This window comes from Eucalyptus grandis, chromosome 6, assembly GCF_016545825.1.
Source record: "Eucalyptus grandis isolate ANBG69807.140 chromosome 6, ASM1654582v1, whole genome shotgun sequence".
In the NCBI taxonomy this organism is placed as follows: domain Eukaryota; kingdom Viridiplantae; phylum Streptophyta; class Magnoliopsida; order Myrtales; family Myrtaceae; genus Eucalyptus; species Eucalyptus grandis.
Window position 1 is genome coordinate 52,705,989 of NC_052617.1, and position 22,112 is coordinate 52,728,100.

General features: G+C 42.5%; 3 protein-coding genes across 3 annotated transcripts; 1 reads left to right on the top strand and 2 right to left on the bottom strand.

Moving 5' to 3' along the window:
* Positions 1-103: 103 nt before the first annotated feature.
* Positions 104-7,302, bottom strand: LOC104450725. The gene is made up of 12 exons (XM_010065404.3): positions 7,019-7,302; positions 6,779-6,911; positions 6,575-6,677; positions 6,227-6,350; positions 4,875-4,940; positions 3,652-3,690; positions 3,425-3,505; positions 3,281-3,328; positions 1,416-1,466; positions 1,248-1,316; positions 612-857; positions 104-485 (listed from the first exon to the last, which is right to left on the bottom strand). Exons 1-12 carry the CDS (start codon positions 7,196-7,198, stop codon positions 264-266), a joined length of 1,362 nt encoding a protein of 453 aa, XP_010063706.2. The 5' UTR covers positions 7,199-7,302; the 3' UTR covers positions 104-263.
* An 8,023-nt stretch (positions 7,303-15,325) lies between these two features.
* LOC104450727 (probable protein phosphatase 2C 44) lies at positions 15,326-18,288 on the top strand. The gene is made up of 4 exons (XM_010065405.3): positions 15,326-15,943; positions 16,123-16,399; positions 16,534-16,688; positions 17,751-18,288. The coding sequence occupies exons 1-4, from the start codon at positions 15,683-15,685 to the stop codon at positions 17,928-17,930; spliced, it is 873 nt and encodes a 290-aa protein (XP_010063707.1). The 5' UTR covers positions 15,326-15,682; the 3' UTR covers positions 17,931-18,288.
* Positions 18,289-19,187: 899 nt separating this feature from the next.
* LOC104450728 (serine/threonine-protein kinase-like protein CCR4) lies at positions 19,188-21,880 on the bottom strand. Its single transcript, XM_010065406.3, has one exon. The coding sequence runs from the start codon at positions 21,702-21,704 to the stop codon at positions 19,371-19,373; it is 2,334 nt and encodes a 777-aa protein (XP_010063708.2). The 5' UTR covers positions 21,705-21,880; the 3' UTR covers positions 19,188-19,370.
* Between the last annotated feature and the right edge of the window lie 232 nt (positions 21,881-22,112).

The following is a 22,112-nucleotide window of genomic DNA, read 5'->3' on the forward strand; positions in this document are numbered from 1 at the left end:
AAAAACATGTAGCACGTTAAAAACTAATGCCCCCTAATTACATGTGTGTGTATATATATATATGGAGAGAGAGAGAGAGAGAGAGAGTGAGTGATCACGTGTGCAGGTAAAGGCAGCACAAAGGAATCAAAGTGGAGCATTGCTGGAAACTATCATCCGTCCCACTACACCCAGGATATACACTTCCAATCTGAATGAATCACTTTTGGAGTGATTATGCTAATAACAGATCTCAGTGCTAACTACAAATCGAAAGGTTGCAGTTATGGTACATAAGAAGAGTTGCCAAAGTCGATTGGAGAATGCAAAAGAGGGTTCCACCTGTCAAATATTATCCGACCCCCTCGTCCTACTCTTCCACGGAACTTATTGACGGGTGGGGTAGTAAAATTTTTCGACAAGTTGGCCGGTGGTACAATGCCGGCGGCTGCCAACTTCTCAGGAACTAAAGGTTTTGTGAACAGCAGAATTGGCTCAAGAGGATCCTGCATTGTCAAGGAGCAAGATTATCTGATAGTCAAGTCTCCGATGGGTAGCAAGAAGAGAGTACACACATGTAAAAATAAATAATCATAAAAAAAGACATTGGCAAGACGAGATTGAGAGTGCACCATCTTATGCAGCCATGTATTGGGCACAGGTCGCCGTCTCGACTCTTGTCTGATGCTGCCCGGAGGAGCCGAAACAAAGTTGGAGTTTGAATAAGGTAGACTCTGTGTTGCTGAAGACCGTGATCGAGGACGAAAGTTAGCAATTTCATCAGAGTCCACGAACTCTTCCTCAGTCGAACCAAACTTGGAAGAGACAGGTGGAAATCCAGGGAGAGCCAAGCTATCATCCACTAGCTCCATTTCATGCTAAAAAGGAAAAGGTGCAAGATTAATCAGTATGAAGAATTGGAGGACAAAAGCTAAAGTACGGTCCAGAAATTCAAAGTCCTCATGTGTATAGCTCGTGTCTATAACAGGAGTTGGTCAACTTCCATACACACAGTATCCGAGCAACAATTGCTGCGTTGCTAGGTTCTGGAATAGGAGTGCAAGTTTCAAAAAGAAATGTGACAAGCTATGACTCTGAAGATGGACTAAGGCAGATGGAAAGCAAGTCTCGTGTGATAAAAATTTTATTTCACTCAAGCCATTCTCACCAAAAGAGATCACTGGCAACGAAGAAAATTATGTTCTGGATCTAGCCTCAACAGATAGGAAAACAACTGGACCACAAACATAAAATAATAGCCTCTGCACCTTATATTTCATCTGAAGCCTCTGGAGGCATACTTCCGTATCCATTGCTTCTCTTTTCGTCTCTTCTCTCTGTAAACATGAACCGAGAATGAACATTATTTACTCCTGAAGAGGCAAAACCTAAGACATATTTATACCAAATGAGGAAACAACAGAAGTTTTACTCGCCTTAATTAAAGCCTCCATAATTATCTTTGCTTGTTCAAGGTTACGCCGGACCTGAGAGGAGTTGATTTCAAACAAAGAGAAAAAGCTTCTGGGTAAATGCATATACTTATACAAATACTCAGGCGTCTACACAGGTTCAGCACATAACCTTTTTGAGCTATCAAGTTACATAAATAAGAACAAATATTTCCTGAAAAGTTAACCTGGCTAATCTAATATTACTTGAGAGATATAGTTTACACGAGAATCCATGCTCTAACAAAACAAGATGAGAGAAAGTCAACCCTCAGGGGTCCCAAGTAGCACACCCCGGCCAGGATTCTCTGCCTCTCACCTGAGCACTGCCTGAGTTGCAGCTGTGACTACCATCACCTTCTTACATTTTCTGGAGGGCGCATTTTCTTGTGCATATGAAGTTTTGGCTCTAGTAGTTGATATACCCTATCTACAAGGTCCTTGATGTCACATTACATTGTCCAATTGAACTAGTTAGGGACAGGTTAAATTTTATTCATTGGTAATGGGTTGCACCTGTTTATCCTTTTTCTCACTGAATAACATTGATTTGCTTGAATGCAGTTTTTTTCAGCACACATGGGAGCATTTTGACATGACAGTTCTCCATATCAACATACATTTCACGTGTTCGACATTCACAATTAGAGAGGTGTCCTCCTTCATGCGAAAAGATTTCTGAGAAGTATTTCCCAATCCAATGGTTTCAACTAGAAAAACAGATATCAGTTCATCACATAAACTCTCTTCATAACTCATGCTTTTAAGTATTTGAGTCAGTAATTTTTGCATAGAGAATTTCACATTTCCACCTGTGTAATTCTGAGGAGAAAACTATTCTCTATGTTTCACTGGCACAATGCATAAATAATTTCAGAGAAAGCGAAGGTTGAAATGGTCAACAAGTGGATCAATGCAAATTGAACTTCAGATTTTAATTATTTCTTCATGCTGAAACAGGTTGTAACCCCTGTAGAATGAAAGGCTGTATGCTAGTGAATATCAGACATTCTTGTCAATTATAAGTAGATTAACTCTCTAGGTTAAAAATTAGCTAGTATAAATAGAAATATTTAATAAATCTCATCTAATTATACCCCTTGATTTGCTTCTAATTCCTCAAATGAATTCATGAGAAACAGTAATTTCACAAGTTATGATACATTTACTATAAAGCTCAATTTATATGTTGCTTATAGAAAAAACCAGAGTATGAGCACGCATCATAGTTTGAGGCATATAGAAGTTACTTGGAATAATTCCAAGCATATAGAAAAAGAGAGTAAAATCCACGTACTCCAACCTATAGGCTCAAACCATTATGGTCCTTTAAGTCACAGATGATACGTATGAGGATCCTACAGCAAGACCAATATGAAACACAAAGTAAACAAGATCTTATGTGAAGTTTCCATAAGAAAAAAATCATTTAGTTTGAGGAAAATAAGGTGTCATTTAAGTTGTCTTTTGCGGATTTTTTAAATTTGATGCAAATCCTTTATATTTCAAGAATGGCTTCTTCTCTATTCCTTTTTTCTGAAGTAACAAGAATCAATAATGAGGCAGTATGGAAGGACCAACCACTATACCATAGAGAATTGGAACCCTTTGCATAACTAGAAGGAATAGAGCTATGGTTTACTGATGGATGCTTCAATTCTATCAGAACCGAAGAATTCTAAAACCATTTAAATGTTCTCTATTAAAAAATGAGAGGATAACAACAATCTCATGATTCCTGGACAGCAAATAGAACCATACTGGAGAATATCTATGCATATAGGATTTCTCAACCAGCTAAAAAAGCCGATGCCATAAAAGGGGGAAGTTGCAACATTAGCTATACAGACCTGACGAAGCTTTTCAAATGACTGCACATTATTTTCTCTCCGTTGCATCTGAAAAGATCATCACATAACTTATGAGATCTATGGGAAGGCAGATCGTAATGATAATATTGAAGAAAGTAAGACATGAGTGCTGCAATTGACTACCCTTCTTGTGTGAAGTCTGTGGGTTTTCTCCCTAGGTCTAAAGACATTGTAAGGATTGGTGTCATTAACTGGCGGGGGAGGCTGCATAAGAGGAAATTAGAAGAACAAAAATGACATAAGAAGCCAATAGGTATCAGAAATGTCATGGAATACATTGAAGTGGTGGGGTCATTAGCAAGCCATCCTTCGTCAGATGTCTATATGTAAGCTCATGAAGAGAAACTGACCTGGAGACGCCGCAATACAGGTTTTTGCCACCGTTCACGCTGGCCAAGCAAGAAAACAAAGCTTTAGCATCCTCATTGCATACAGCCACACAGGTGAAAGAGTCCAACCAGTTGAGTAAAAGATAACCACACGGCATAGATGAACGCCAGAGCACAAGGATATAATCATTTTTTCCACTTCGATCAGTAAGCACTACTTATCCTACTTTTAAATCTGATACATCCCATTGATAAGTATCAACTCTGACCTGCAATGAAAGACTACAGATTTGTTGAGGAATATTTGCTGCTTGATTGTAGACCACATATGTTTTCTTGCCTTAGAACCTTACCCTTTTAGGGATGGTTACTTAATAAAAACAGATGATCTTTACAGTAGATTAGAAACATATATAAATTGACAGAAAAAAGTTGGCCTTCATACTAAAAACGTATATGAATTGGAAACCAGCTGACCTTTATCCTACTTCGACATCCTTTTAACAATCGCTCAGAATAAGAATCATTTCAAGAAAACTACTGGCAAAATCAATTTCAACACAAGACCCTACTTAACAAGTCAAGCAATCACTCAGGAAATGTTGAACAATCACACTAGGGTAAGCTAAATACCCAGCTGACCTTTCCGCTAGAACGAAATATTAATTTGAAAACAACTTTATGCTATCCCAACACCATTCTAGGAATTAGTCAGCAGTAAAAAGCATTTTCAGACTACTCCTTGCAACATCATTTGCAACATCAGACACCATGAAGCAAATCAAGATATTATACTAAGAGGAGCTCAACGCTCATCTTTCATCATGAAGCCATGGAAAGAAAGTAACCATTTTGGGAGACAGATGAGTATGCCCGTGGATTAGAAACAGAAAGAAAGCTAAAGATGTTATGAACATATACAAAATAACAGCAACAAAAATAGGTACAAATAATAGTTAAAAGCAAAATATCTTCAGAATCTTTACCATAGAAAGAATCAAGGGTTACTGTTAGTCATAAACCATACTTATCCAAATCACATATTCTCAACATTTGGCCCACTTGATTTGTAGCTCCATATCATGTATATTATTCACAGTCATTAAAAATGAAGAAATCCACCCCACAACTCCAACACAGAAGATGAGTTTAGAAGACATCAAAGAACAATAATGAATGGTATCAGATTTTCCTTTAAGTGCTCAAATAACAATCAAATGTTTTCAGAAGCATCTAATTCATACCTTCTCTTTCCAATAAGAAAAAACAGACTGGAAAACTGAATATTTAATTGACTGAGCCTGGAAAGCCTGACACAAAGAAAAAAGAAGTTGTTAAGATGCAAAATATTCCTTCCACAGATACCAAGTCTACTGCACAAAGCAAAACGTCGGTAATCATCTTTATCATAAGAACCAAACCATATAAATTGATCTGAAGAATGAATACTCATTATGGGCAAAAGTGGGTCCTAGGCCAAAAGGTCCTTTTTACCATTGTTACAGCGAAAAACACAGAAATACAAACAACCACTAAAGCAGTCACCAAAGAAATCACTTACCTGCTTAAGAAAACACTACTAATGACAAGGGGAGCTTTATAAAAATCAATATTAGCTTCGTATCAAACTACAAGCTGCAGTATGCTCCCAATTTGATAATAAGGATCAGCTTTCTCTTGTAGTTGAACAAATAGCTTAATCATGCAAGTTTCTATGCCATGTCAATGCCTTTTTTTATTGGTATCAGAGACTGTCGAGAACGCCCAAATATTCTCTGAAAATTACAGTTGTTATGCACTCTCTAAGGAGGGAATATTTAAAAAGCATCCAGTCCCTGCTATCTGTCAGACTGTCATCAGCATACAGATAAAATTCAAGTGTCTAGCAGCAGGTCCAGGAATTGAGCTCAGTTGCAACCATTAGGAGATTTTATCCTCCTCAATACAACCAATGGCATGCAAGAGTTTTTACTACGTGAAAAGTTTCTTCCTTTATCACCTGGATCAATTACTCCAATTTTCCACATTCAAAATAGGATCCCATCATCATGTCCATACCCTACTAAGATGGAAAACTTAAACATATTCTTGTAACTAAGGCTTTGAATAGCATCTCAAGCTTAGCTACTTGCCAAATAGTCACTCATTATGTATCTTATAATATTTAACTGAAGTGGTATCAACAAGTAGTTATCTAGGAATAGTCAAGTACCAAACAACTGCAGATATATTCATTCTAAGGTAACCTTCAATTGTGGCAAAAGTGGAAATTTGTAATTTTGACCTATGACAAACAACATGTTAATCAGTTCCAGGAGTGAAACTTGATGCTGACAGTAGAATCTATTGGATCAACGACAATAAGTAAATAATCTGCTAAAGCATCTCTAACAAGTAATACCATAATATCATAATACCATTGCATTAAGTGATCAAGTGTAGTATATGAAAATTCAGGAGGTATTGATATGATAAATTACTGGACGGTAACAACTATTACGAAATTTCGAGTTAAAGGACATGCCACACATCCAATATGCAGAGAAAGTGAGAACTAGCTCGAGCATCATCAACTGGAATTATTATTTGCTTTTACCTCAGTAGCAGCATCAAGTTGCAAGAGCACGGGAATTGCTGAACCTAATGTAGTTGTTAAGATTCCAGCTCTTTCCCTAGCCTTATGATCCAATACCTCAAAGCGGAAGAGAAGACTTTCGAACCTTCAGTAGACATGAAACAATAATCACAATCACAAAAGAATGTTAGTGAATGAATTACGAACACGATGGATAGATTGTCCATGCATTAGCATTAACGATGACTATATCACTTCCCCTATGTATATGACCCACGGAAAATAGCATCCACCATTCAAAATGAACTACATTTAGACAGACTTTCCGCAACCCAATGAAAGCAGTGGCAAAACGGCACGCGGCGTTACCTTTCCGGTGACAAAATCTTTCTTTCCTCGTTAAATTCGTGAAGCCAGTCCTCATCTTCATTGTCCAAGTCATACTCAACAAATTCTCCAATCTCAGCCCTCGCTGCATCAAATTATCCGAGTGCAACACGTTTATTACTGATCAAACAACTAAAACCGCCAAAGAGAAATAAGAGAACGGAGAAGTTCTTTCATCTTGCAGACCTCCCCTTCCACGCAAATAAGACGTCGGTTGGCTGAAGGTGCGCGAGTAATCCCTTTCGTACGTATCGACAACCACATACTCAGGAGTAGGTATCTCAGAAGCAGCCTTCTTGCTGCTGGGGACCGGATTCACCTGATCGCAGTGCAATGAAGGCGACGTCAGAGTCAATAACAACGAAAAGCAACCCCCGACAGTCAGGTCATAGGAAGGCATCCGGTGGGCGCCGCGATCGACGATACCTCGTTGCTGGTGCTGACGTGGTTATCGAAGTCGATGTTAGAAGAGAGCCGCGACAGCTGGGAGCTGCGCGTGGCGGACGTCGTGGGCGTGTCCTCGTCCTCGAAATCCTTGACGGATTTCACGATGGGGAGCTTCTTGTGGATGTCGAGCGGCCGGGGCCGGAACGAGAGCCTGCTCATCTTCTCCTCCTCCCCGACGCGGGCGCGAGCGCGCGCGCTTCAGCTCGGCGCCTCGGCCACGGCCGGCGGCCAATCAGCTCCGCCGAGTTCGCCGGCAACTCCCACCCCCCGGCGACCTCGCCGATCGAGTTCAATCCGGAGATGCGGTGAAGGGATCGCCTGGAATTGGAGCAGAGCGAGCCCTAGGAAGAAGACGCTGACGATGAAGGAAGCGCCCGAATTTTTCTTCTTTTCTTTTCTGTTTTTTGGGTCCTATATTATTGTCGATTTTCCTTTTTATATTAAAAGAGCATACTTGAAAATTGACAATCCTTCCGTGATTCTTATACCTTTATAGAATTTGTTCAAGAATTCTTGAACTTTTGAAAAATCCATAAATTACAGTTTAATATTATGTTTTCGCAATTTTAATATTTCCACTAGTAAACCGCAATACGTTCCACGATTCAACCCTGAATTGGCCCGAAGGAGGAAAATCTATCATTGCCGTTATCGCTATTTTACTAGAAGAAAAAAAAAGAGGCATCATAAAATCTGATTAAATCAGATATAAAAAAATTCATTTTATTTCCGATTAGTGAGTATTTAAGTCTCGTTTTTCATTCTTAATTTTTCGGAAAAGGATGGTGACAATTGAGATGTGAAAGATAATTTTCTATGATATAGAGCTATTAACCAAATGCAAAATGATGATTGGTGCTAAGCTCGTATTTACACCCGAGAAAGCTTGTACTCACACATCTAAATTTTATCAACTTGTTTTTCTAAAAGTGGCTTTAGATACTTCTAAAAAGATTATATTGAAATTGTATCATATAAAATGTGTTCAATCTCAATAGAATGGCAAAAAATAAAAAATCCAGCACCCTCCTGTAAATGGAAGAAGCACCGCTTTTATGGTTGTGTTCGTCGAGAAGGTATTCCATCACCAAAGCAGCAAATTTTCAGTTTTTTGTTATGCAGACCGGTTCCGTGTAGTTTAGGAAAAGAAGTGAGTAATTCTACTCTCCGGGCAATAAAATAAAGGATAAAAGGGAGATAAAACGTGTGATAAAAGATACATGTGCAATATAGAGAAAAAGATAGCCAAAAGACAAGTGTTATTGTGATTGTTGATTTGTCAAAAGGTCTTTTACAAATGCGTCTCTTTTGATATTTATAGCTTAATTTACAAGTAGCGACTCTTTAGTAATAATTGACTTCATTTTCAAATTACTTTTGGAGACTTTGGTAGTGCACCAAGAATAGCTTCATATCATCCATAGTATTGTAGCCTTTGAAATTGTCTCAATTCTTATCTTCTCACTTTCAAGCGCTTATTGATTCCAAATCTTCAGTATCCTTGATAATCTTCTTACACACCGGGCCTAATGGGCTCTCCTTCGGCTCTAGGTCCAATAGGCCAATTTTTGGTACCAATAGGTTGGTCTTAGGCACTGTTTAATAACCATCCAAATAATGTCTGATTCTGATTTTTTGTTCCCATAATCAGTTTAGGACGAGAATTATGTTTGGTAAAATTTTGTTTCCGGACCAAATTTGTTCCCAGGAACAGATTGGGAAGAAAATTAAGAATAAATAAAAAAATTTGATTCTTGTTCCTAAAACAAAATTGAGAATCAAAACTCTTCTTCTTCTCTTTTCTTTTTCTTCATCGACTGCCGCCGCCGCCGGTTGTCGCCATCCGCCGCCGCTAGTCGGCGGCAACCGGTCCGACGAGCTCGTCGGAGGCTCGCCTAACCCCGACGAGGCTCGGCCTCGCCAAATCCGGTGAGGCTCACCCATCCTCGCCGGTGGCCAAGCGAGCCTCACCAGTGCTGGCGAGGCTCAGTCGACGAGGGTCAGCGACGTTTCGGTGAGGTTGCCGGCTCACGGTCCGAAGAATCGGCCCGAAGAAGAAGAAGAATGGGAGAAAAAGAAAAAGAAAAGAAAAAAAGGAAATATATATATATATAAATTATTTTAAAAATTAAAAGAAATTGATTTGGAACATAATCACTTAACACGATACCAAATACAATTTTATTCCAGAATCAGAAATTTTGAACAGTTACCAAATGCATTCTTTTACTTAGAATCAGTTCCTAGGAATAGAATAAAAAATAATAATTTCTTGTTGGGAACAGAATCGTTACCAAACTCGCCATTAATGTGACACTTTCATAAGATTTTCGAGCGGAGGAGCGGTGACGAAAGCAATTAAGTTTTCATTGGAAAATAATAGTAAGACTAGCTTTGTCACTAAAACAAAGTACATGGATTAAAATTAAAACTGAAGATTAGTAAAAGTATGAGGACCAAAAGTGCTTCTTTTTTTCTTTTTCTGTAGAAAGCATCACATATCAATTTACCAATATTGACTCGACATATTTGCTTCGGAGGGGCTAAATACATTAAGAAATGTAGCATTAGGACCCAAATCAAATTCGGGCTATGATACATTGGGTTTCGGAATTTCCTCAGGTAGCTGACCTCGTGGACCATCTTGGTCAGCTCCTCCACCATCTCCGGGGTGGCCAAGGGAGCTCATGGTGGAGCCCAGCTCCGACGAAGCAATCCTGCCACCACCTCCGGCGTCGAAATACTTGACCAACTGCTCCAGCTCCTCGATGTAGGAACATGAGCCCGTCAACAAGGACCGCGACCACCGCTGACGGTAAAATGGGCTTCGTCTTTCAGAAAAGGGATCGGAAACCCATAATCGAGATCGATTCAAGACAGAGAGAGAAACAATGATCGGAATGGAAATGCAGTATCGAGGCAAGAAATGGGTGCGGCCATTTGTTTCTTCTGGAGAATGGCCGACGGTTGATTTCCGGGGGCCCCGCCCCTCCGCACGCCGCCGTTGCTTGGTAAATGGTCGCATGTCGTAGCCGCCGTACACCATCATCCTGTCGCATGCCGCTGGAGACCATCGGTCCGTACTCCGTACTCAGACAGGACTCCGTCTATATATCTCAACCTTCGGTTCGTTCCCTCGAGAGCCAATGTTGGGATTTTTAATGAAGATAAATACAATAGAAGTTATCAAACTCGTCGCGAAATTGAAATGAGTCTTAGAACTTACAAAATATATAATAAAGTTTTGAAATTTATCAAATCTATATAATTGAATCATTTCATTTACTCCGTCTAATTTGATCAATGAAAAATATCGATGTGATTTTTTTAAATATTTTTCTCTCCTAAATAACGATGGCGTGACTAAATCATAAAACATAGGATTGAAACAACGGCATTTTAATCCAAATATGATTTTCAATACAAATGTTATTTAAATTAAATTTAAAAGTGAGCTAATTTTTTATTTTAAAAAAAAGAAAAAGAAAGAAGGAGAAACTAGGCGGAGAGGGCTGCAAGCTCTTGTCACCACGTTGCTAGTGGCAGCCCTCACTTGCGAGCGGCGACCCTCGTTGGCCAATAGGTAATGGGCTAATCTCAGTTCTAATTTTCTAGAACCGGTCTTTAGTAGATTGTTCTTGGTTCTAATGAGGGAAACATCCACTCTAACCATTCTCTTCTCTAATGAGGCAGCACCTTCCACCCCCTCGCCACCTAGTTTCTCCTTTTTCGTCTTTTAAAATGTAGCTTATTTTTAAATTATTTTAAATAAAAATTATACTCAAAATCAAATTTCAACCGAAATGATGTCATGTCATCGCCACATAGGATAAAGAAAATAATATAAAAAAGCCACATCAATATTTTTCATTACTCAAATTAGACAAAGTTAATAAAATGACTCAATTGAATTAACTTGATAAGTTTTAAGACTCGATTGTGCTTTTACACCTTCGTGACAAGTTTCCAATTAACAAATTTGGTTTTTATTTTTATTCAAATTTTTAACAAAAATACCCTCGTTCCGATCTTTGGAAAAGTCACATATTTGGCTGTCAACAAGCTTTTGATTGGCCAGCAAGCTTAGAGCCTTATTAAAAACTAATTTGGGCACTTTAGGTTCTTATTAGAAATAATATCTATTCTAGGCCTTTTTTTTTTTTTTTATAGAAAATGACCCTATTTTATGCTCTTATTTAGAATCTTCCCGAAATCCTAGAAGGAGATTTCTTTTCTTTTTTGTTTATTAATTTCTTGAGTTTGTTTAGCCTTTTTTTTAGCGAGTTATATGCATGGAGTTCGGCATTGGCCCTCTAAATTTCTTTGCAAATTAATGGGCAATATGAGTTCAATGGATGAACTCGTTTATGAACCATTCAAACGTTACTAATTCGTTCCCCCTGCCTTTAGGGCAGCTTTAGGTTGAAAATGACTTGAGAAAAACTGGTAAGAAGAGTTGTAACTTTCACTCTAATAAAGTGGATATGCAAAACCACTTTTTGCGCTTGTGAAGTGACCCCATTTAATTATTAGGAAATTATCCAAAAAATCTTAAAACCATCCATCTTTACGACAATTTAGTGATAAATATTGTAATTTAACTAATTTACTCTTAAATCTTTAAATAATTTGTCAATGAATTTCATACGGGTCTCATTTGGTTTAATTTTAGGGAAATATCTTTGGGAAAATGCAAATACTTTTAGGTCAAGGGAGTTTTTCGAAATGCAAATAACGTTTCGTGAATTTTATTTTAATGTGTATTGGAAAACAAGTTTAGCTAAAATGCCGTTTGGTAAAAATTACATTTATAAATGACTTTTACTAAAATTAAAAAAAAAAAAGATTTTTGTAATTTTTTTTTAAGTCCAACTACCGATCAACCAGATCTAGCCACCAAACCTTCGGATCTAACCGCTGGATGGCCTCGCCTAAGGTCGCACGACTGTTGCCTGGATCGAGCAACCCTAGGTTACGATCACTTGAGTTCGCGTGATTCAGGCCATTAGTCGCCTGGGTCGTGCGACCTAGGTGTTGCTTGAGGTCCAACAACAGTCGCCGAGGTCGGGCGACCCTCAGGCGGCGATCGCCGACACACGTGACCCCTTGGCCGGCTGTAGTCGGCCTCCAATCAACTTTTCCGTGTGGCGGTCTTCATAGAAAATGAATAGTAATCAAGACCAAGACTTGCATTCCGAAAATGCAACTTCCCAAAATATCTCGGAACTTGCTTTGGACTAAAGATCCTTAAAGCCCTTTGGAGATATAATTATATTTTTTAGAAGTTGAACAAAAACATGAACCAAACATGTTTGCATTTGGCAAAGGGACTTTAGAGTCCCAAAGTCCATTGCAAATGCCGAACCAAACACGGCCATAGCCAATTTTGGTTAAAACTCTTTGATGTGGATATCGATGATAATATATGGCATTGCCAGCATTGACGTAAACAAATTTTGTGATTTTTTTTAAATTTCTTTTTGCTCTTTTCTTTTTCATTTTCTCTTGTTAACCTCCACCAATTCATGGCCTTGGCAATGGTTGGTGGCTAAGGGTTGCGACACTCTCTCTTGTGGCTAGTGAGAGTGTCATGGCTCTTGCCTAGACCCTCGTCAATCGAGCCCGTGATGGCCTCGATTAAAAAATAAAAAAGAGAAAATAAAATAAAAATGAAAAAAATATGGAGAGAAAATGAAAAAAAAATTGTAAAAATTGTGTACATTAGTACCAATCATGTCGCGTAGGACATTAAGAGTTTACGTCAGTGATATCTAGGGAAAATTGGCAGATGGATGTTGTTTATAAATTGTCAAAGGATTATAATTTAATTGGTCAAATAGAAAGTTAATGACTAAATGGTACAAATACAATAAATTAATAACTTTTCTTTATTAAGTATCCCTTCAATTATTGATTATCCCCTCTCTCAGTCACATGTTTAATCACGTTATCACAAGAATTGGTGATTCTTGGGGTGGCTACAAATATCCCGTGACCACGTGAACCGAATTCGGACCACCTCACTTCTTAAAGCAAAAGGTCTGGGCATCTAAGCCCTAAACTCCAGCGCCAGTGTCGATCAAAACTAACCACACAACGAGGCTGTTAGGTATGGTTTTCATGCAGCAATTTCATTTGCGGAAGAAAATATTCTTTTCTCTAGTGCCTGTAATAGGTGCATAGATATAGCAATTTTTAAGAAGCCATCCCATCTAACTTTTAGATGCTCTAAGTACTAAGAAAGTCACATGACCATTCTCTTATCTAAAAGATGTAACTTACATTACTAACATTAACCTATTAAATAACATATCTATCTACATATTGACAAATTGGTAAGAATGCATTTGGTAACCATTCTATTCCTAAAAATAATGTTTGCTAAAAAATAATTTTTTTTGTTATGTTTTGGGAACAATTTTGAAGTTTTTTAAAGACGCTTGATAACTATCCAACCTTTTTATTTCCAGAATAGAATTGAATTTGATAGAACTCTTCAACATGTTTGTTTCTTTTAATTTTTCTAACACTTTTTTTATTATTCTCTCTCTCTCTTCTTTTTCCTTTTCTCTTCTTCTTCCTTCTTCTTTGTGGCCGATTGCTAGCCACAGTGGTGGTCGGCGACCGACTTGCCAAGGTATGGCGAGCTCGCCTGGCTACCATGAGCCTCGATCTTGCCTAGGTGACGTGAGGTCGGCCTCTCCTAGCCTAGTGAGGCCTAGCCTTGCATTGGCTGGCAAGGTCGAGCTCGATCTAGAGGTGGCTCTACGAGGCCGAGCCTCACGACAAGCCACGCCGATAGCTAGGCGAGCTTGACCTTGCCAGGTTCGGTTGAGATCAACCTCCCTCAACCAAGGCAAGGCTCCAGGTGACAAGCCTCATCGTGGCTCGACATCGCCGACTCTGGCGAGGTCACCAGCCCTCATTTGGCCGATCATTGGCCATGGCTGAGATTGGGGATTGGGCATAAGGAAAAGAAGAATAAGAAAAGAAAAGAGAAGAAGAGGAAAAGGAAGAAAAGAGAAGAGAAACGAAAAAAATTATACATGATTCTAGAAATTGTTTTCGGGAACAAAATATAACTTTTTTCTGCTTCTTGATTCTATTTCAAATCCATTTCCGAGAACAAAAAAAATGGATTTTTATTCTCAAGAACAAAAAAATTAATCAAATGGATTTCTATTCTTTTTTTGTTCCCAAGAATAAAAGAATAGAACTAGTTGTTCTCAGGAGTGTTATTAAACAGGCATAAGCTAGCCATAGAAGAATTGTAAAGCCCTGGACCTGAGTGCGTCCATAAACTGCTTCATATGCACTTTAGGATGTAAAACTTTGAAAGTACTCACTCTTGGATGGGGAAGATAAAAATTTACTTGGAAGCGAGGGGGCCCTCGAGATATTAGTTCGACAAGTCGGTTCAAAGATATTATGCAAAACACAGATTACCCTAACAAGAATACTTTTAAGTTCTAACCTCTCATATCATGCTCGAGAGGCTACCATATCTACCGATCTACTAATCTATCTATTTGATGGTAACCCTTTCCAAAGAAGAGACGGGGAGTTTACCCTCTCCTCTTGAGGCCCCTCTCGCTCCCAAGTGAATTTTTATCTTCCCCACTTAGAAGGCAATATTCTCGTTGTTTTTACGTCCAGAATTCTGACGAACATTACAAACATCAACCTGTTCTATAACATATCCATCTACACATATGGACAAATTGGAAAACTAGGAACAGAAGAGTTGCAAAGCCTCCCAAGAGAACATACACACCCTAACCATCGACTAACGAACACGGATCATCTCAATTCTCTTCTCGGTTCCACAGCAGGCCATATCGACAGGACGCCTTTCGGTCTTCCATTCAGATGAGCCGGCACACGTGCACCGTCCGGACGGGCCGACGGCGACACGACCAGGGACGGCGAAGCCACGTCGCACGCAAAGCGAAGGCTCTGCTCTGCTCGATTTTGCCAAAGGGGGAGTGGAGTGGAGCCCACGCGCAATTTCCCCCTCTCCTTCTTCTCCCGTCCAAGTCAAAAAAACCACCAAGGAGGTCTTCCGGTCAAACCTTTCCAGCTCCCCCCCCAAAAAAACCCTATTTTCTCCTTTTTTTCTCATCCCGGGGACAAACCGATTCGGGGGCATTCCATTCGGCGAAGAGAGACACGAAAGCGCGTGGGGGCGGGGGTGGGGGACACCTCGTCCTCGTCCCCATCGTCATCGTCATCGCCATCATCACCCGAGACAACACCATACGGAAGGGAAAGAAAAAAACGCGGTTTTTATTTAAGGTAGCGAGGAACTCCACGGGGGGGTCTCCCTCTTTGACATGATCAAGATTAGATTTTTTCTGGCCGAGGGCGGCACCTCCTTTGACCTCCTCCACCCCTTTGACCAGCGCTCCGCTATTCAATCCGCCTCCCAGGTTTCTCCTCCATCGACTGAGAAGAAGAAGCAGCAGCAGCAGCAGCAGCAGCGCGCGACGCGGGAGGCTTTGGGTGCCGTCGATCCATCTGGGTTTCGGTCGTTCGTTCGTTCTGGGTCTTTGCTGATTTGATCGATTAATCAAGCCGTCGGTTGGGTTCGTCGGAGCGGGAGAGGGGGGTTGTTGGGTGGGCAGGGAATTCGCGTGGCGGAAGATGGGCGGCCTGATGAGCAGGTTGTCCTCGTCCTCGCCCGACTCGGGCAAGGGCCGGAGCAAGTCGAGCAGCGTGCAGGTGTCCCACGGGTTCCACCTGGTGGAGGGCAAGTCCGGGCACGACATGGAGGACTACCTCGTCGCCGAGTACAAGAAGAGGAGGAACCACATCCTCGGGCTGTTCGCCATCTTCGACGGCCACCTCGGCGATCGCGTCCCCAGCTACTTGAAGCAGCATCTCTTCGACAACATCCTCGACGAGGTAAATTTAAATTGTTAAGACTGCCCATCTGGTTACTCTTGTTTCGGTCGTCGGCTCTCGTTCGGTCGGTCGGTGTTTTCTGCCTGCAAAGTTAGCTTCTTGATGAGGCTAGATGATAGTTTTAGGAGTTGGATTGGACTTACATCCTGAATAAGCAAGACCCTTTCCGTTGATGACAGCCGAGTTTCTGGACAGACCCTGCGACCGCCATAAAGAACGCGTATCGGTCCACGGACAATTTCATTCTCGAGAAGTCGATGCAGTTGGGCCCTGGTGGCTCGACTGCCGTGACTGCGATCGTGATCGATGGCAAAGATTTGTGGGTCGCCAACATCGGTGATTCCAGAGCAGTGGTCTGCGAGAGGGGCTCTGCCAATCAAATTACGGTCGATCACGAGCCGCACACCGAACGGAAAAGGATTGAGGAGCAGGGGGGGTTTGTTACTCTTCTTCCTGGTAAAACTGTGATCTTTCGGATTTTTTTATTATGCTAGTGCCTTCTTCATGACTCCTGAGTCCCGGCAGGTCAACTTGTGGAATGCAGTCTGATGGTTTTCGTACTTAGAACAAGTGTTCTCTTCTAATTTCAGGAGATGTGCCTAGAGTTAATGGACAGCTTGCAGTTGCACGGGCTTTTGGAGATCAAAGCCTCAAAGCACACTTAACTTCGGAGCCTGACATAAGGCATGTACCAATTGATTCGACTATTGAGTTCGTCATATTGGCAAGTGATGGCTTGTGGAAGGTCGGTTCTCTCAGCATGAAATCTCTTTCGGTTCTCTCAGCATGAAATCTCTCTCTCTCTCTCTCTCTCTCTCTCTCTCATTATCATTGCGGCCTTTGGTAAATCAGGTTGCACATTTGTCCATGCCGTGGCATAGAGTTCGAGTTGCCTGGGCTGCTGCTTTTCATTTATAAGCTAGAGTCATTATTTATTTGCCTTTTTTTCTTCTAAGTTTGATGGTTTAGGTGGGGGTGACTGCTTTAGTGCATGACATCAGAAATTTAGATTGTAGGTGGTCGTGGCCCCCCTACCAAGATGTAAGAGGTTTTGAATTTGAGTTCTATCTTTCTACTCCCTCGTGTTGCTTATCTAGAAAATGATAAAACAATGATGAATAGTGCACTTTAAATTAAACTGTTCACCAGTCCTCATTGCTGTAGGTTTTCCTAACCTAAATTTGTGTATGGCATTCATCAACTTAAAAATTGGAGATGCCGCAACAGAATTCCTTCTTAGGCCTGTCTTGTATTTGTAGCCTCATAACATTATCCCACGAAACTTGTTTATACTGTCAAATTTATTGTTCCTGCTGTAATTCAAGGTGACTTAAATAGGCAGCTTCCTGGCACTGAGTTTAACTGAGTCCTCTCATTCAAAGTGAGGAATCTTATCGCGCAATCCTGATCCTCCTCTAATTATCATTGGTTCCACCCTGCCCCAGTTCGTCAAGAAAAATTCGAGTGCTCCATCATTTCCTTAGAGAAATCATCTTGATATCTAGGCACACCTAAGATAGCTGGAGAACATGAAATGGTATCACAAATTGATAAGGCTAAGCAAGTCTACATCATCCACCCGGATTAGTTTTTTTTTTTTTTTTTTTGATTGTACCCTAGTAAAATTTTCTTTGAGAGTTGCCACTCAAGGTAATCCCATTAGGTCAATGGTTTTTTCTTGTCATTTCAAGAATAGGGCATCTGACAAACCACCTTGGATATGACCCGAACCTTCTATCCTGTGCTGGAATGCTCATCTGAAGAGTTGGCTTTAGTTGTCTTATTTGCAATGTTACTCCGTTGGCAGGTGATCAGTAACCAAGAGGCAGTTGACTTGGTCAAACCGATAAAAGACCCTAAAGCAGCAGCAAAGCGATTAACAAGCGAGGCACTGACAAGAGAGAGTAAAGATGACATATCTTGCATCGTCATCAGATTCGCTAATGCTGTCGAGAAGCATCATGATAGAGCCACGCGGTCATTGTGAATATCTCCAGTTCTTTAAGAAGTTGAATGCTGATGTGAAAGGTAAAGTTATATATGCAGGTCCATGTGCTTTTGGCGTGCTGTACTTAGTAGTGGCCTCGGTTGTATAGGTGTTAGAGCAGATTGAATAATAGTGGTGCATTTCCTTCTTTATTACGAGCGCCTCAGCCTCCTGTCGCGCCCGAGTAGTTTTAGGATGTGTGAGGTGTCATTATTCCACGGTATCGTCGTTTGTATAGTTACTCCTACCATAGTGATTGTTGTGAGGGGTATCAACTCTGGGTGATTTTGAACCTTGGGATGTCTTTTTACCCAATAACAAGTCTGGCTTGTCATTAAAATTCCTTTGCAGTAGCATTTGCACTGTCTTCTCCTTTTTCGATACTGGGGTTCAGAAGTTCCTCAAAAAGGTGGTCTCCTCTCTGCATTGTAATTTTGCATACAACATGTTGGCCAGAATCGATTGAAATGAAGGGGGTTCACCATTTTTTTGTCGACCATGTCGCATCTTTAGTGTGCCTATCTCAAGTGACATGAATTCTTTGTGCCCCAGTGGCTGAGGAAAACTGAAGATTAAATTCTTAATGAGATTACAGAATACAGTTTAAACTAAACGACTAACCTCGAGGAATTCATTTTTTTTTTTGGGCGGAAGAAGCAGTCCGCCTACAAATTAAAAGCACGACGAATTTGTTCTTGTATTCCTTCCTCGCCGAGATTAGAACTATCAAGAATGGATGGGTTCGATCGTGTTCTAAAATTTTAGCTTCCGTAGCCAGTCTTCAGGACTATCTCCCAAACAAAGGAGGGAGAGACCAAAAACCGAAATACCAAGATCTAGTTGACAATTTTTCTATTGAAGAATTCTCCCGGAAACGTTGTTCTGACAATGCAGGACGCAAATTAAGCGGCAAGCAAGAGAATATTCATGCACATAATTTCATCTAGAAGTTGGGGATCGAGTATTGAATAAAATTCATAAGCTGTAAAAGTACGAGTAAAAAGAAGAGACGACAACCCAAAACTCGGATCGATGCGAGCAGCAGCCTTAAGTAAATAGAATGGGGAAGAAGTGGGATGGAGATAGGAGTAGAAAGGAAAGAGATACAGAAAGAGGTCAGGATCCGGATTCCGTTTGAACCCTATTCCGCGTACCAAACGAGGCCGAAATGTTCTTAAGCTTATTAGACAGGGAGTATCGTCTCGTCATCGAATTGTGGTCAAATGATTGGTAATTGGGGATGTTGCACTGCATCTGTAAATGGCATGTTGGAGAAACATCTATTGCCCTTATTCCCTCCTCTGAATCGAAGGAAGGAAAGAATGTAACCGTACAAAAAGAGACAGGTAGACATGGAAAGAATTAAGAAAGAATGGTGTTCTCTGCACATTTGGCTTGGGAATGGTGAGTCGCCGTGCTGTTCACAACGAATGAGGATGGCTACGCGGTCGAGGATTCTGTTGAAGACCTAGAGAGCTTGGGACGGGCCAAGCATGTAGCCAGAGCTCTTTCTAAGCTATATACAATTTCCGTGATCGTCGGGCGATCTTTGCCTTCCAGGCTCACGCAGTCTGCAGCTAAGTATCCTACGTACCTCACGGCTTCTATTTCGATAGGGTTAGGGGGCAAGACCTTCCGGTCTAGGATCCTGTGAATCTCGTCTTGCAATATGTAGGGGATCACAAAGTCCACCACATTCCTTGGCACGCCGTTCTCGTTGTTTTGAATAGCCCTGTACCCCGATAGTAGCTCGAGCAGGACGACTCCAAAGCTGTACACGTCGCTCTTGGACGTGAGAATTTGGAGCCGGTAGTACTCAGGATCCACGTAGCCAAGCGTCCCTGCAGCGTGGAGCGAGAGGTGGGACTCATCGTCTTCGGGGCCCATAAGAGAGAGCCCGAAATCAGAAACCTTAGCCGTCCAGCTTTTGTCGAGCAAAATGTTGGAAGACTTGATGTCGCGGTGGATGACGGGGGGAATTGCATAGACATGAAGATACTCGATGGCCCTAGCCGCGTCCAAGGCTACTCGGAGACGCGCCACCCACGAATTGAGCGGGGAGTCGGGAAACTTGTGGAGATGGTCGTGGAGAGTACCGTTGTGCACGTACTCATAGACCAAGATCAACTCGTCGCCATCTTCGCAGAATCCGGATAGCTTAACGAGATTCTTGTGGTTGAGGCGGGACAGAGACTCGAGCTCGTTGAGAAATGCCCTGTCTATGTCTTCGTTCTGCCTCTTGACGCTTGGGCCGCCACCGCCGAAATGTGGCGATGATGCTGCTGTCGATATTTCGGCTCGCTTGATGGCCACTTCTCGTCCGTCGTCCAGTGTGGCATGGTATACCGAGCCGAAGCTTCCCGTCCCGATCTTGAACTCTTCGGCGAATCCATTGGTAACGCGGGCGAGCACTTGCAAGGGGAATTCCTCCAGGTGGGAGTCCATGCTGACCAAATGGCTCAGCCGCTTCTCCAGTGGCCCAGGCTGTGGCGGGGGGTTCGTAGTTTGATCCGGGTGCGGGGTCTCTTCAAGGCGGCCTGAATCGTGGACGCGGCAGACCCTCCCCTGGCAGTATCTGAACAGCAAGAAACCGAAGACCGACAGCAAGGAAGCCGATCCCACGCATCCCACCACCAGGAATACCACCAGTTTCCCATGCAAACCCCTGGGCTGAACGGTTGGTGGCGGTGGCGGTGCTGGCCCTGGCAGTGGAGGATGTTTCGCTGGAGCTGGATTTACGCACGGGCGACACACCGCATATCCTTGCCCGCACAAGTTCCCAGAGCCCGGCAAAAGGCAAGGACATTGGCTCCTCCGGCACGGGCCGGGCAGCACGTTGTCAAACACCATGGAACCGGGCCTGGAGTCGAAGTGCTCATTGCCCCAGCAACACAAAGAATAGTTGGAGGTCAAGACTCCGCAAAAAACGCGGCGCTTGGCTTCGATGGCTACGAACGATGTGTCTCCCAGGTGTTCCGGCAAGCTGAAATTGCCCTGCCCCCAGCACACGACCCTGCCGTTGTCCTTCAATGCGCAGCTCCTGTTCTCTCCCAGGGCCACCGAGACGAATACCCCTTCCGGCGGATCGTTCTCGGCTGCCCCCCAGCACTCCAGCTTGTTATCCACCGAGATGGCGCAGGCGTGCCCAGACCCGGCCGCGACGGCTATGAAGGTCCCGTTTCGCTTGTTATTCACGACGGGGACATTGTCCCCGACGCACGCGACTTTCCCCGTGCCCATCAGGCCGCACGCATAATCCCCGCCGACCGCGACGCTGGACCAGTAGCTCGGGGCCGGGGTCCGATTAAACCTGCGCCACTGCCAGCACTTGAGCCGGCTAGTCCCATTGGCAAGACCACACACGTGAGCATCTCCGGAATCGAGCTCTGTCACCGGAGGACCCCTGTAGATGCGCCTGTAGCTGTACTCGGTGCCATTGGCGGAGTATCTCCAGCAAACCAGGGATGACGGGGTCGAAAAATACTTACCTCTCAAGCCGCAGAGGAACCCGTCCCCGCCGACGATGCCCGTGAAGGAAGCATCGATATTAGCAGGAATTTGAATTCCTGCCGGGAAGCTGGTACAGTTGAGAAACACGCTCTCGTCGGGGGTCTTTATAAGAGCACAGACCAACGTCCGCTTCCCGGTTTTGGTGATCGACACGGTCGAGAGCGAGGCGACCGGAGAAGCGAATGGAAGCGCGAAGAAGAAGAACAAGGACAAGGACACGATCAAGCTGAGCAGGGAGCGGAGTTTCCCGAGGAAGTGAGCCATGGGAAATGGTGCTGGTGCGACAAGCTTGGTAATCTCATGTTGGGGTGGTTCTACAGATGGGTTTGAGCCTCTCTGCTCGTCTAGCGAAGCGAACCTTTCTTATGCTCGAGTCTTTGGGGAGAAGGGGCGTGTCTTGACAGTGAAAGAGGAAGGGGAAAACGCGGTTGGAAACGCGAAGGAGAGGAGAGAGCGAGAGGAGGGAGGGATGAGGACGCCGACGACCGAGAAGACCGAGTCGTGTCAGCGAAAATTATTTTGCAAGTCGAGCGTGTGGGTCAACCTTTTGGAAACGTTCGGGATAGCAGACCAGTCCAACTTTGCCCAATGCCCATATTTTCAACGGAGAAACCCGACTGTTCTCTCTAAGAGGAGTGCTGAAGCTGATCGATCCGCCCTTTGAATTTTGAC

Bases quoted from the DNA above. Each gene is read 5' to 3' on its own strand.
- LOC104450725 (XM_010065404.3), bottom strand. From the start codon at position 7,198: ATGAGCAGGCTCTCGTTCCGGCCCCGGCCGCTCGACATCCACAAGAAG. The intron at 858-1,247 runs GTGCAGAGGCTA...TTTCCTTTTTAG, and splicing joins GGCTTCAGATGAAATATAAG to CATGAAATGGAGCTAGTGGA. The intron at 486-611 runs GTGCACTCTCAA...TTGACAATGCAG, and splicing joins ATACATGGCTGCATAAGATG to GATCCTCTTGAGCCAATTCT.
- LOC104450727 (XM_010065405.3), top strand. From the start codon at position 15,683: ATGGGCGGCCTGATGAGCAGGTTGTCCTCGTCCTCGCCCGACTCGGGC. The intron at 16,400-16,533 runs GTAAAACTGTGA...TTCTAATTTCAG, and splicing joins GTTTGTTACTCTTCTTCCTG to GAGATGTGCCTAGAGTTAAT. The intron at 16,689-17,750 runs GTCGGTTCTCTC...CTCCGTTGGCAG, and splicing joins CAAGTGATGGCTTGTGGAAG to GTGATCAGTAACCAAGAGGC.
- LOC104450728 (XM_010065406.3), bottom strand. From the start codon at position 21,704: ATGGCTCACTTCCTCGGGAAACTCCGCTCCCTGCTCAGCTTGATCGTG.